General features: G+C 43.1%; 1 protein-coding gene and 1 long non-coding RNA gene across 5 annotated transcripts in view; one reads left to right on the forward strand and one right to left on the reverse strand.

The window, feature by feature from the left end:
- Window positions 1-15254, forward strand: part of kiaa1549lb (KIAA1549-like b) — a 51318-nt gene that overhangs the window by 22230 nt on the left and 13834 nt on the right. For all 4 annotated transcript variants that reach the window (XM_047822689.1, XM_027160295.2, XM_047822691.1 and 1 more), the window contains 9 exons: window positions 88-203; window positions 2856-3075; window positions 3877-4010; window positions 4773-4941; window positions 7797-7856; window positions 9171-9322; window positions 10286-10457; window positions 12581-12744; window positions 12996-13028. In XM_047822689.1, the coding sequence (XP_047678645.1) occupies window positions 88-203; window positions 2856-3075; window positions 3877-4010; window positions 4773-4941; window positions 7797-7856; window positions 9171-9322; window positions 10286-10457; window positions 12581-12744; window positions 12996-13028 (1220 nt within the window). The remainder of the gene's footprint in view (window positions 1-87; window positions 204-2855; window positions 3076-3876; window positions 4011-4772; window positions 4942-7796; window positions 7857-9170; window positions 9323-10285; window positions 10458-12580; window positions 12745-12995; window positions 13029-15254) is intronic.
- LOC125146235 overlaps window positions 14119-15254 on the reverse strand; it is a 21839-nt gene continuing 20703 nt past the window's right edge. The window contains exon 3 of the long non-coding RNA XR_007144744.1: window positions 14119-14231. This is a non-coding gene — a long non-coding RNA (uncharacterized LOC125146235). The remainder of the gene's footprint in view (window positions 14232-15254) is intronic.

The following is a 15254-nucleotide window of genomic DNA, read 5'->3' on the forward strand; positions in this document are numbered from 1 at the left end:
AGATAACGTGGCTTGTGACTGGTACGTACCTCATGTAAGCTTCACCGATTACAATTCATTCTTTATGCCTTTGACCTTCTCTGGCAGTTCTTTCCATCCACATCCGGAGGAACCGGCTGGACAATATTCTGAAACAGAACCTTCTGAAAGGTCTGACTCTGGCACTGACGAAGGCTTTAAACGACAGCGGTGTCCGTCCTCAGGTCAGTTTGGTCTCTATTTGGAGATCGATGTCGTATTGTAGAATGTATCCAAAAATTCTACACATTTAAACTTTCTTGACATTTTTTTTTTAACATAATTTCCACAAAAAAACGTTTCTGATTTCAAAAGTACTGACACCCTTTCACTATTAATATTTACTAAAGCCTCCCGGTAAACTGATAACAGCATGGAGCCACTTCCTGTAATGTTTAATACAATGAGAAAGTCAATGTAAAGAATTTACAGAACATTTTTTTTTACAGAACATGCATGTGGATGCCTTGTTTAACCCCCAACCACAGGTTTAAGATGGACATATCTGGTCTATGGTGTTTTGGTTGTATGCGTGATGATGTTAATTTGTTGATAAAAACAGGTTTTGGTCTAAAATATCTTTGGAGTTGCGGCTGCACACACGTAGTTCCAATTCTTTTGAATCATCTTAAAAATGTATGGCCCAAATTGTCCTTAATGGGGGCATGTGAGGGGTCACGGTGGCTTAGTGGTTAGCACGTTCGCCTAAAACCTCCAGGGTTGGGGGTTCGATTCCCGCCTCTACCTCGTGTGTGTGTGGAGTTCGCATGTTCCCCCGGTGCCTCGGGGGTTTCCTCCGGGTACTCCGGTTTCCTCCCCCAGTCCAAAGACATGCATGGTAGGTTGATTGGCATCTCTGGAAAATTGTCCGTAGTGTGTGTGTGTGTGTGTGTGTGTGTGTGTGTGTGTGTGTGTGTGTGAGTGAATGAGAGTGTGTGTGCCCTGTGATGGGTTGGCACTCCGTCCAGGGTGTATCCTGCCTCGATGCCCGATGACGCCTGAGATAGGCACAGGCTCCCCGTGACCCGAGAAGTTCGGATAAGCGGTAGAAGATGAACGAATGAATGAATGAATGAATGAATGTATTATGTGTCTATTACTGCACTTGTACAGCTCAGTGATCATCTGTCTCCTTTTCTGCTAAGATTAAATGTGTGGATCTCTTATTTATACCCCAGATAAACATGTAATGGCAAAAATACAATTCTTGAAGACAGAGGAACTTTCATCAACCCTTTCTGCACGCTTTCATAAAGGCACCGATAGTTCTGAAGTTTTCCAAAAAAGTTGGCATTGCAGTAACACTAGAATAAAGACTCCATGACCGCGAACGAGTCGTGCTGATGTTCTTGAAGGCCGTGTGACGAAATGCGGTCCTCTAATCCCCTAGTGATCTGTAGAATCGACGGAAGGTTCGACTCTGAGCTTCACTGAAACACAATCCCTCAGTTTCACCTTCATGAGATGTTGATTGCTGACTCAGACAGAAGGCCAGTTCACATCCCGGGAAACAAAACTTAATTGTAGAAGAAATCCTGCAGTGTCCAAATCCCACCCCAACACGCACACACACACACACACACACACACACACACACACACACACACACACACACACACACACACACACACACACACACACACACACACACACACACACACACACATATACACACACACACACACACACACAATGCGCCGAGCAGTGAAGCCATCTGTCATTTTGTCATTCAGCGAACAGACCCAACATTAACCCTGTTCTTTTCTCAAGTACAATTTCATTTCTTTTATAACAATACGGCTTTCATGGTGTCACAGTTTCAGGGTTAATCTCTATGTTTCTCAAAATCAAGATACATTCCTGTTTGTTAATGTTTTAACTGGAGTTCCTAACTCCAACAGATCTGATCCTTTTTGCTTCCGGCTGTGACTTCACACACACACAAACAAAAACTCTTTATCTCTTGATTTGTTCGAAATCACACTACAGCAGCCTTCATTTCTGTGACTGTACTGGATGTATTATTTCTGCTAATGTTAAAAATATTTCATATTACTACCTCTGGGGTGACCAGTAGGGTTTTTATCAAAACTCTATTAAACCTGATTGCTATAAAACATGGCATTAATGACCAAATCTAAGCTAAGTGTTATTAAATTTTTGGCTAAGCAGCGCTGCACAATGCCGTGCTAGCCATTCATTCATTCATTCATTCATTCATTTTCTACCGCTTATCCGAACTTCTTGGGTCACGGGGAGCCTGTGCCTATCTCAGGCGTCATCGGGCATCGAGGCAGGATACACCCTGGACGGAGTGCCAACCCATCACAGGGCACACACACACTCTCATTCACTCACACACTCACACACTATGGACAATTTTCCAGAGATGCCAATCAACCTACCATGTATGTCTTTGGACCGGGGGAGGAAGCCGGAGTACCCGGAGGAAACCCCCGAGGCACAGGGAGAACATGCAAACTCCACACACACACAAGGTGGAGGAGGGAATCGAACCCCCGACCCTGGAGGTGTGAGGCGAACGTGCTAACCCCTGAGCCACCGTGCCAACCCCCCCATGCTAGCCAGTTATTATTTTTTTTATATACCTTAATAAATATTGACAGCGAATGAGAGACCGACCGGTGTTTCTTTTTATATACGGTCGATTAATCGTTAAGCATTTTTATTTTACGCTTCCTTCTTTTTTCTACATTTGTTATTTCCTTACTGAGAACCAAGGCCCCAGCTGATGACGGAAATGTCCTGTTTTGTCCAACATGTTAATTTCACGCCTCATGTCGTTTGACTGATGCTTTGATTCTTCACTCCTACAGATTGAAAGTATGTCCACGGTGCCCAACGTGACCGTGGGTTATTACGTAATCCGTGGCGATATGGTCTACGTCACGTCCGTCGTAGTGGAGGCTCTGAGCTCCTATGGCATGGACAGGCTGATGGCGGATATCCGGCAGTTCGTGCCCATGCTGCAGGCGGTGCCAATCCCAGCAGCCCCCTGGAGGCCAAATCCTGCTATTTCACTCATGCTGAAGACAGGTCAGAGATGCAGACTGGCTCTGAGAGCTAGCGCCTGCTATGAGCTTGATTTACGTCCAATAATACAGACATTCAGCCAGGAACCAGTGGATGAGCTAATCTAATAACCTCATACAGAGCAGGGAGGGATTTTTCTCAGAATTAGGCATGTGCTGGTTTATGTTATGATATTATATTAAGATGTTATTGCTCTCTTAGCAGTACCTGTCAGCTGGGAAGACGAGTAGCCTGGCGTTGTGTTTGGGATTTCGTTCAGTTTTAACTGCGTCATCACTTTCAGCACGCTGTGCATATTTACTCACACCCGGTCACTTGCTCTCAGCTTCCTATCGCGGCAGAAGCCGGACGAGCTCTTACGTTCTAAAGCAAGTCAGAAATATCGTTTAATAAGTGGCATCGGGTATAAATTTGACACGAATAAATAATTCAAAATATTCTGAAGGAGAAATGATTTGACACGTTCGAGCATCCAAAAAAAAGGCAACTTAGACCGACGATTAGTTTAACAGGAAGCTAATTGTTTTAACCATTTGTTTTAAAGGGATAAAATGACTGTTAATCATTTGAGAAAAGAAAATATGGTAAAACATCACTGAAGGGTGGTGTTCATAAAGCCACATAACACCTGCACGAGCCCTTTACTGCTAGCTCCTTAGACTGAAGTGTGACTGAAAAGGTTCACGATGTTCACCATGTTCTCCATCATGATATATTACACCGTCTGTTAACCACCTGCTAGTGTTTTTTGTGTATACAGTGAGCTAAGAGTGAGTGTGTATGGAACTCTGTGTGGGTGTACAGTTTTGAGATTTGTAGGACCAGGAGATGATCTGAGGTCCTGCAGGTTTGTGCAGCTGATGGAAGAGAGGCTGGAGAACGCTTTTGCTGAGGCTCAGGCCAAAGTGATGAACTCCTACAGCACACTCAGCGTGCAGGTGTGATCTCTCTCTCACACACACACACACACACACACACACACACACACACACACACACACACACACACACGGAAAAAACATTACGACACACGATTTTAGGCTAAATTGGCTCAAATCTCTGTTTTTAACCGACACGCCTGGAAGCCCCGCCCCCTTTTTTATTATTATTATTATTTTGTGTTATTTTGTGTTTATTTGCTTAAACGTTGTTGGAAATAGAAATAGAATATTTTGATAGCATTTTAAAACATCAATCATTCTGCTATACCAAGAAAGTTTTATTTTAATATAATAATTGTAGTAATTAAATCAGAGTGCTGTTGAATGCCGGACTCTGATTGGTCAGAAAGTCGCTTCATCGCAGCACGTCAAGTGTTGTATTCCTCACGTAAGACGACACAACTGAGCGTAATTAGATTAAAGCATGTCTCCTTATTATAAGCTTTAATTTAAATGTAACGTTCGCATATTATTCATGGCTAATTTTATTTTTAATTACTTTGAGAATTACAGCATTTGAGTTGACCCAAGATTTTTTCTGAATATGTCTCGTCTTCTTTGAAGGTTCTCGTACGGTTCTTTGTGTAGTTTGGAACCCTCCCTGCTGTAGGTGTAGGTTTCTGACCACTTAGACTAAGTGTTACTCTTTATTCAAAGACTGCACAGGCAACAAAACGAAAATAAAATGACACTTGTTTGCTTTTGCTGTGTCTCATTTCCACACCTTTGTCTCTTTGTCTGGTCTTGTGTTGTTTCTCAGATTCTGGGTGTGTCTCAATCATCCGGTTCTCCCGCAGTGTCTCTTACGTACGTGGTGCATAACAAAACCGGGACCCTAAATGGCACCATAGCCAGTAACTTGCTGAGCCACCTGACTGCTGAGCTTGTGGGCTACTTCCTGTTTTACCCTCCACTCATCACTGCAGAGCGTAAGGTTTTTCACGGAAGTTAATAATACAAAAAACCTCATCTTGTCTTGTTATAGAGAGAGAAAGCTCAAAGCATAAACTCATCTGTTCTGAAGATGTATGTTATGTTACATAGCTTAACCAAAGCTCTGACACTAGAGACTCCTCCCATAAAAATTACAATATTTACTAGACCGTTCGTCTCAATACATTTGTATTAATTTGTTTTTCATATGGGGGCACGGTGGCTTAGTGGTTAGCACGTTTGCCTCACACCTCCAGGGTCGGGGGTTCGATTCCTTGTGTGTGTGTGGAGTTTGCATGTTCTCCCCGTGCCTCGGGGGTTTCCTCCGGGTACTCCGGTTTCCTCCCCCGGTCCAAAGACATGCATGGTAGGTTGATTGGCATCTCTGGGAAATTGTCCGTAGTGTGTGAGTGTGTGTGTGAATGAGAGTGTGTGTGTGCCCTGCGATGGGTTGGCACTCCATCCAGGGTGTATCCTGCCTCGATGCCCGATGACGCCTGAGATAGGCACAGGCTCCCCGTGACCCGAGACGTTCGGATAAGCGGTAGAAGATGAAGGAATGTTTTTCATATTTAGACATTTTTTTACAGAAAACTCAGCCAGAGGAATGACAGCACCCAATAGACCATGGTGGGTTATTTTTAGAAGGCTTACGGTGGTTCTTGTTTTTTCAGAAGGTCAAGAGGAAGCCACCTGACGTCTCATTTAAAACCGAACAAAATAACTGTTGTATGGTTCGAGGCAGATTGTGTGACTTCTGGGTGCTTTGGCTCAGAGATCAGGCCTAGATTTATTACTCAGTCAGAGTCAGTGCATAATGCAGCTTTGTCTCTGCTACATGATCGCTATGATTGCTGCTTATCTACTTCACTTCATTTCACTTCTTACCCTTTTAGTTTTGGCTGTTGGACTGTGGATAAATCTGAAATGGCATCTGAAACAGAAAGGTCATGCGGCCGTTTGAACGGACTCGGAAAAGGAGTCAGGAGATGTGGAGTAGATAGATGAGACAAAAGAAGAGTCAAGTGATGCTTAAGGAGATTTCTGGAGATATGCCAGAATGTTGTATTCTGATTGGTCAGAAGGTGTTAATTAAATGTCTGTGATTCTCACGGTATAACTTTTTACCATTTCTATAGCAACAGCTCATACACAGGGGCCTGTAATGTTAGAGTAAAATGTGTGTAACTGAACTGATTACATGTTGGGGGACACGGTGGCTTAGTGGTCAGCACGTGTGCCTCACACCTCCAGGGTTGGGGGTTCGATTCCCACCTCCGCCTTGTGTGTGTGGAGTTTGCATGTTCTCCCCGTGCCTCGGGGGTTTCCTCCGGGTACTCCGGTTTCCTCCCCCGGTCCAAAGACATGCGTGGTAGGTTGATTGGCATCTCTGGAAAATTGTCCGTAGTGTGTGAGTGTGTGAGTGAACGTGAGTGTGTGTGTGTGCCCTGTGATGGGTTGGCACTCCGTCCAGGGTGTATCCTGCCTCGATGCCCGATGACGCCTGAGATAGGCACAGGCTCCCCGTGACCCGAGAAGTTTGGATAAGCGGTAGGAAATGAATGAATGAATGAATGAAGTAATGATTACATGATGTAGGTTTTCTATAATATTTAAATATTTATGGAAGGAGTCTCCAGTATCAGCACTTTGTAACAGCTGGAAGGTTTACGTAGTAAGACAAGTTGAAATAATAAATTGCTTCATAATAAAGTAAGAATAGGAACCAGCTTATGTCATGGACGTGGAGTGTTTACTAATTTGTGTTGTGTGAAATGCCAGAACATCCCATAATTATCTTTTGTAACGATCAAGCAACTTTCCACACATACTATAGCTGGAAGTACTGTACTGTAGATGAGAGAAAAGCAGCATGGTGGGCATGAGGCATGCCAAGGTGGAGAAAGAAGGAAACAGTCGTATACTTGGCATGCACAGGAAGGGAAGGCTGTTTTCTGCCCTTTCTGGCAAAAGGAAAAAACTCAATCATCAAATCTAATTAAGGTGGAAAATAATTAACAATGGGGGAGTGCTAATACAGGTGTCTGTGTGTGAGGGCGGAGAATTAAACAGCCCCTCGGGCAGATGGGAGGGAATACCGCATCAGAACACATGCTCTTGTGTTCTCAGTTCTGGTCTCGGTAGCTTCAAATACCTTCTATTCTTCTTCTGTCATTAAAAGAGATTATTTCAGCAGTGAAATGACTAAAAAATGATAGAAAAACAACCTGAAATGTAGACATTTTGTAATTAATTGAATCACTTGCTTTTCTAACCCTCATCGGCTTATTAGTGATGCCTCAAGGGGCTGCGCTATTCTCTGCTATTTGGTGCATTAAAGAAAGACTGACACATCCATTCAAAGTGCTAGAAAAGCCCAATTTCCCCATCTGCTACATGATCTCCAGAGCCGTATTAATTTGGTCTCGAAGTCTCTCAAGCCTCAAGGCTTTCTCTTCAGCGCTGAGGAAGGAAAACTGTTCATAATTGGCTAGTACCAATCTAATCTAGCCCACTGCAGACTTTTTTTTTTTTGCACATGTATTTAATATGCAAAAAATAGGCTGCATGCTCTTGATTCTTTCCTGTCACAGAAGAAATAGGCCAAACCCTGGTTCTGATTTCATGCTCTCTGCTCCAACTCGCCCTGAGCGGATGCAGCCGGCCGAAGCTTTTAATCACTCTGTCGATATGTAACTGAGTCAAAGTTTCATTAGGAAAATGCTGCAAGGCTTCGCTCCACCAGTTCGGATGGTGCGCTCGGCAAAACGCTCTAAACGCCTCTGAACTGAGGATCAAAGTGCTTCACTTTAATACTCTGTATCTCTCTCCGTCCTCTCTTGTACTGTAGCTTTGGAGTACCACAACCTCAACACCTCGGCAGACACTAAGGATTTCTGGGTAATCACAGGTAAGTGTGTTGATTAAGAACAATCACTCACGAATCCTTTGGATCGATCAATAATAACGAATCAGGACACGTTATTGAAACGTTGTTTACTTTTTATGTCAAGTTCTGAGTCTGCTTTTGGAGGTTTGGCCAATGAAGGTGCTGGGAGTTGATCCCATAAAGATTTGGTTTTTTGTATCCAGGAAAACACCCGGTCACTTCGTGTGTTGTCTCTGATCTGATTTGTTAAAACTGTTCCGTTTACTTCAGGCCACATAAACACGTCTCGGCGAATCGGATATCGATCCGATCTTTCTACTCCCGCCCACAAAGGCTAATATATTTTACTTCATTTCTGGGGTAATTGAAACGGAACACGCTTTTGGTGTACGCGGTTTTCAGAACGCGAGCAAAAAGAAGACGAAAAAACTCGTTAGGACGTTTATGCTACAAAAAAACAACCCTGCGTGTCGCCCATGTTATTTGTTTCTGGCACGATGCGTGACTCGCGAGTCACCTGCGAGTGACGTAATTCCATTTGGGAGGAGTTTAGCGCTGACGTATGTGGCTTGAACAACTACATTCATTTACACCTGTCCAGCTTCATCTGAAACGCGTCCCAGACCTCCTCCTGAAGGGGTTCGTACCGTCGGATTTATATCCGTCTCCAAAACGTTTCGGAGGGCATTTAGACCTGGTCTTTTTACCATCAGAAAGCTATCGGATCACAGAAAACGCAGGAAGTGACCAGGTGTAAAAAGCCCCTAAGAGTCAACTGGAAAGATTTAGTTTTCCACATGCAAACATGACAAGCAAAATATATGTAGCATCTGAAGAGTTCCTGTATGCTAGGCAGCAAGTGCATTTTGAATTTTATTTTGAATTTGGCTTGTTGGAATTTAACCTTCTCACCACTTGATTTTGTTTCTGAAATGATGATGTATTCATAACCAGGCACAACTCGCTCTTATCTGTGACTGGGTCTGGCTAATTGTAATCCACTTTCCAGATCAGACACCAGCTTGGTGAAATAGCCAAATAAAGGAAACGGGATATTATAATCGCCACTGATTTCTAAAAGGCTATATTTCTTTTTTTTTTATTTGTTTGTGAACAAGTGATGGAGTATGAATATTTATGTGCATGGCTTCTTCAGGAAAAATGGAAAGCCCTTATTAGAAAGCTTGTATTTCTTTGCCTTGTGCCTGTCAGGATGGTCGATATTTCTTGAGCTACAGTAGGTCTGCTTCAGTGTGATTGGATTAATGCTAGCACAGGAGGTGGATTACTACAACTTCTGCCTTTCTTTCATGCTTTGCTGTGGATTGGGTGCAGTGATTCAGGATGTGGAGAACTCGTCTCTGGAGGGTCAGTACCAGAGCTTTGCCAGTCTGATGGAGCAACGCTTGGCAGAGCTCTTTGTGATAGCACATCAGCAGGGTGCCCGCTTTAAACGTGCAACCACAGTGGGCAGCTACACTGTTCAGGTAATCCTCAATCTGAATTTAAACGTTAATATGATTCAGAGGTTACTTGCTGTGTTATGAAGGTAAAGATACGACTGTTTCGAAGCTCCTTCTTTATCATCTATCATTGGGAAAGGAATTCCATAGGACCACCAATAAGTGATGGATGGTAGTCCAATGCAGAGAAATTGTGAGCTTAGATCATGTCTGATGCAGAGCAACAGAAGGGATGCAGTAATTGTAATGAATGACCTATATGGCAAGTGGACCTGGAAAAATAATCAATGAGTTCATGTCTAGAGCATAGACGGTGCACACAAGACCAAGTTCTAGCAAACAATGGGTTTATAGATCAGTGTCTGCTTCGATGGAAGATTGGAGGTCACTGGATAAGACCTTCATAACCCAGATTTGCAACAGGATCAGTCAGGTTTTTAAAACAAAACAAGAAACAAAGCATCTCTATTAAGACCAAGATCCAAACAATAATCCTGCCATGACTGTGGATCAGAGAAATGGACACAATCTTGACGACGTCCTAATTCCACAAATCCTGGAAATCTCCTTCCATAATTACCTTCGACGTGAGACCATCAGTTGTGAACAACATTGAGATCCACAAATGAAGGTTGCGACCACATATATGGGATGACTGACAGTCAGATAACATACAGGCTTCACTGGAGGTAGAACAAGCATCAGCATCAAAGCAGACATGATCCAGGAACGTTAAGAACAAACTTTAGTGACTCAACCTCAAGAAGCAAGGAATTTTAGCCTTGATTGTCAATCATTAAGCATGAAGTGGTATTGTCTGAAATCCAGCACCCACAGACACAGGTTCTGAGGCAAAGTCTCTGAGGTCAACTTGTGCAGACTTTAGCTAGAGACCCAAATAAAATGTAGTTTTGATGTCACATAAATGTAGTGTGTAGTATTGATATATTCAAGCATCTCTGTTGTGTGCTTTCCTTCTGACCTCAGATGGTTGGCATGAGGCGATTGGTAGGTCCAAAAAACCCAGCAGAACTCACCTATTATGTGCAGATGAATGGAACACCAGTCCCTGGTACAACTGCAGCTAAAATCCTGAACACTCTGGACTCTCAGACCATGGCTCTGACCCTGGGATATTTTGTCCAGCTCCAAGCTGAAGGTTTGTTCATGTTTCTGTTCTTACTTTAAATCAGTGCTGCACTCCTACCTGCCTTACTGATAGACAAAGACCAACTTAGGGATTAGTCTTGAAAGTGTTTCTACACTAATCTCATAATCCATTTTCATATGTGTAATTACACAGGGATTTGATTGCTCCCACACCACAACAAACACACCCATGTTCGTATTATAAGGTGCAATAAACCACTTCAGTTCTCCACAGGAGGGAGGGAGGGAAGAAGGGAGGAAATAGGAGAGTTCGTCTGGAATTGCATCGTGTTTGCAGGATTGGGATGTGAGCAGGAAGTATCTAAGGAACGGTGAGAGTAGATGCGTGTGAACAGTATGTGCAAGACTAGAGACCAGGAGGGAGTCCTCAAAGCATGTGTGGAAATAATGAGTGTTTTTAGGGCTTCTGCAGGAGCGAAAGGGGTCTAGTGAGTGAGTGGGTGTGGTCAGAGTGTCTGTAGTAGCTGGTGGGTGTGGCCAGATTGTCTGTAGTAGCAGCTGGAGGGTGTGGTCAGAGTGTCTGCGGTCAACGTGTCTGTAGTTGCTGTTGGGTGTGTTTAGAGTGTCTGTAGAAGCAAGTGGGTGTGTTCAGAGAGTCTGTAGTAGCAAGTGGGTGTGTTCAGAGTGTCTGTAGTAGCAAGTGGGTGTGTTCAGAGTGTCTGTAGTTGCTGGTGGGTGTGTGCAGAGTGTCTGTAGTAGCAAGTGGGTGTGTTCAGGGTGTCTGTAGTTGCTGGTGGGTGTGTTCAGAGTGTCTGTAGTAGCAAGTGGGTGTGTTTAGAGTGTCTGTAGAAGCAAGTGGGTGTGTTCAGAGAGTCTGTAGTAGCAAGTGGGTGTGTTCAGAGTGTCTGTAGTTGCTGGTGGGTGTGTTCAGAGTGTCTGTAGTAGCAAGTGGGTGTGTTCAGAGTGTCTGTAGTTGCTGGTGGGTGTGTTCAGGGTGTCTGTAGTTGCTGGTGGGTGTGTTCAGAGTGTCTGTAGTTGCTGGTGGGTGTGTTCAGGGTGTCTGTAGTTGCTGGTGGGTGTGTTCAGAGTGTCTGTAGTTGCTGGTGGGTGTGTTCAGAGTGTCTGTAGTTGCTGGTGGGTGTGTTCAGGGTGTTTGTAGAAGCAAGTGGTTGTGTTCAGAGAGTCTGTAGTAGCAAGTGGGTGTGTTCAGAGTGTCTGTAGTTGCTGGTGGGTGTGTTCAGAGTGTCTGTAGTAGCAAGTGGGTGTGTTCAGGGTGTCTGTAGTTGCTGGTGGGTGTGTTCAGAGTGTCTGTAGTAGCAAGTGGGTGTGTTCAGGGTGTCTGTAGTTGCTGGTGGGTGTGTTCAGAGTGTCTGTAGTTGCTGGTGGGTGTGCTCAGAGTGTCTGTAGTTGCTGGTGGGTGTGTTCAGAGTGTCTGTAGTAGCAAGTGGGTGTGTTCAGGGTGTCTGTAGTTGCTGGTGGGTGTGTTCAGAGAGTCTGTAGTTACTGTTGGGTGTGTTAAGGGTGTCTGTAGTTGCTGGTGGGTGTGTTCAGAGTGTCTGTAGTTGCTGGTGGGTGTTTTCAGAGTGTCTGTAGTTGCTGGTGGGTGTTTTCAGAGTGTCTGTAGTAGCAAGTGGGTGTGTTCAGAGTGTCTGTAGTTGCTGGTGGGTGTTATCAGAGTGTCTGTAGTTACTGTTGGGAGTGTTCAGAGTGTCTGTAGTTGCTGGTGGGTGTGGACAGAATGTCTGTAGTTGCTGGTGGGTGTGTTCAGAGTGTCTGTAGTAGCAAGAGGGTGTGTTCAGAGTGTCTGTAGTAGAAGGTAATTGTGTTCAGAGTGTCTGTGGTAATAGTTGGGTGTGGTCAGAGTGTATATAGAAGCACTTGGGTGTGTTCAGAGTTTAAGTAGTAACAAGTGGGTGTGGCCAGAGTGTTTCTGAAAGCAAATGGGTGTGGTCAAAGAAAGTATATTTTGAAGGGGTCGGTGTGGTCACAACATCTCTGGGAGCAGGTGGGTGAGAATCTCAGGGAGAAAGTAGGCAGGGTCTGTGGATGTGCAGAAAGGTGTCATCAGATGGTCTGTAGTGGGTGTAGGGGTAGGTGTGGTTAGAGTAATTTTCCAATATTAAAAAGATTAAATGTTTCCTGTATGTTGTTTTGGTTCTTTTTATCATACAGCTGTGTTGAAGGGCCCTTCCAACAATCTGTGGCTCATCGCTTCTGTCTTGGCTCCTATTGGCATCGTCACAATCATCATCATCATCATTACTGCTGTTCTTTGTCACAAAAACAAGGGCGACTTTAAAACCGACGGAATTGGCAACCTGAATCCACGGGTTAAGGTAAAGAGACATCTTGATGTAGGTTCTTCCATCCTTCTACTTCTGTATACTGTATGCACTACGATGGTATTATTTAATATATATATATATATATATATATATATATATATATATATATATATATATATATATATATATATATATATATATATATATATACATTATCTTACTGAATGCTAGAGAGACTAGAGTGAGAGAAAGAGAGAGAGATTGTAAATAACAACATTTTTTTCTCACATTCTCTCGTACAGACAACGTACAGGAGAGACATTAGTTATCACCAGGTACGTTCACAACGTCCATATTATTTCATGTTAATGTCCTGGTGTTAAGGTTCATCTACAATCACCAATAAGGTTTTCGGCTTTTGCTCTATTCTTGGACAGTTTTACATGTGTGTGCGCGTGTGTGTGTGTGTGTGTGTGTGTGTGTGTGTGTGTGTGTGTGTGTGTGTGTGTGTGTGTGTGTGTGTGTGTCTGTGTCTGTGTCTGTGTGAGAGTGTAGACCCAAATAAGTGGAGTATGTATTGGGAACAAGGTCAGAAAATCTCTGTAGGTTTTTTTTTTTTGGTGAAAGTAGGCCAGCTGTGCTATGCAGGATACCAAGTTCTGTAAGGTGGAAAAAGTAGATTAATAAATTAAAAAACAGCTAAATTAAAAACAGCTAAGCTAAGTTTCAGATTCCTGCTAACGTTAAGTTCTTTTTTGTTTTCCGCACATTTTTATTAAGAAAAAACACCGCGCTATTCCGACACATTTAGATCTTTTCTTGTCCACTCTTGTCTGGTTTTGACCCATTTTATCTTAAGGTAACTTGTCTGTGTAGAATCTTTTGCTCGTGTAGATGCTCACATCTAAACAGACTTACCATTTGTTTGTGTTAATTATTTGTGCTTCTTCAAAAAATCTATACAATTTAAACACAAGTCTTTTTTAATAAGTCGATTATGTCCTTTTGTTCATAGATCTTTAAACATCTGTAGAAAGTTCTACTGATTTGATTGTTTTGTCTTGAATCGGTTGAAATCATGTCATAACTAATTGCTATGTTTTACGGGATGCACTTATTATTTCCAGGGTTTCAGAACAGCGTGACAGATATTGCGTCATCGGGTAGGCGTGGCCTATCGGATAATCTAACCCTAACCCTGACCGTAGTTTTTGGTTGTTTATTTGTTTTCAAAAATAGCTTAATTGTAAGATAATAAAGCATAATAGATATTCATTCATTCATTCATTCATTCATTCATTTTCTACCGCTTATCCGAACTTCTCGGGTCACGGGGAAGTGAAAATTAAATAGAACAACCATCTTATAGCAGATTATATTTTTTTGGGACCGGAACAGAAATAAATATCGTTACACATCCATTTATAAAGTGTTACGATGTAATACGAGCGGTCGGAAAAGTCATAATAGAATCGTGTACTACACCCTTATGACTTTTTTCTTTCTTTCTTTTACTCACTCACTCACTCACTCACTCACTCATTCTCTACTGCTTATCCGAACTACCTCAGGTCACGGGGAGCCTGTGCCTATCTCAGGCGTCATCGGGCATCGAGGCAGGATACACCCTGGACAGAGTGCCAACCCATCACAGGGCACACACACTCTCATTCACTCACACACACACACACACTACGGACAATTTTCCAGAAATGCCAATCAACCTACCATGCATGTCTTTGGACCGGGGGAGGAAACCGGAGTACCCGGAGGAAACCCCCGAGGCACGGGAGAACATGCGAACTCCACACACACAAGGCGGAGGCGGGAATCGAACCCCCAACCCTGGAGGTGTGATGTGAACATGCTAACCACTAAGCCACCGTGTCCCCCAGCATAATAGATATAAAATATATCTGTATGAGTGTTTTGTCCTTCATTATCCATCGTAGGTTTGCTCTTTTTTTTTTAAAGAGGGCTTTTTTCCCAAGACCTCCAGAAACACGCCCACTTTACATTGAGGTAACAAAACCCCTGGAATTTCGTGAATGCCATTTTTTTACACAATCCCTTTCTTAAAGAATCTTTAACGTAAATGCGGAGCCTCATTGTACAGGTTTAATGTGTCAGCTGGAAGTAAATTAGCTATAATGTGTTTTAGTACTCAATGCCTTTGTGGCTAAATTCAATTAAAGGTGCTTGAAGTTTGATCCAATTGTAGAGGAGAATTTACAGAAATGAAATTAAGAAATAAAAAGATCCACCCATACAGACGGCTTCCATCGTCTCTCGAGTTTGTCCTATATATAAGGTCTAAGGTGAATAAAAACCAAACAGATAACTGATGCACCTTCAGGCTAAACATCCAGTGACTAGATAGAAAACCAGAGCTGCTGAATTTTGGATTCTGATTGGTCAAAGATGTTGAATCGGCTTGTGAGGGAGGTTTGGTGGCAGGCGAGAAAAACAAAAAAACATGGAGGAGGATGAGTGAAAAAAGATCTTTTTAGTGAAACCTTTTCCAATATCTCAACGTGTAGCTGTATACAGTCACATCACAC

Source organism: Tachysurus fulvidraco, chromosome 13 (genome assembly GCF_022655615.1).
Source record: "Tachysurus fulvidraco isolate hzauxx_2018 chromosome 13, HZAU_PFXX_2.0, whole genome shotgun sequence".
Classification (NCBI taxonomy): domain Eukaryota; kingdom Metazoa; phylum Chordata; class Actinopteri; order Siluriformes; family Bagridae; genus Tachysurus; species Tachysurus fulvidraco.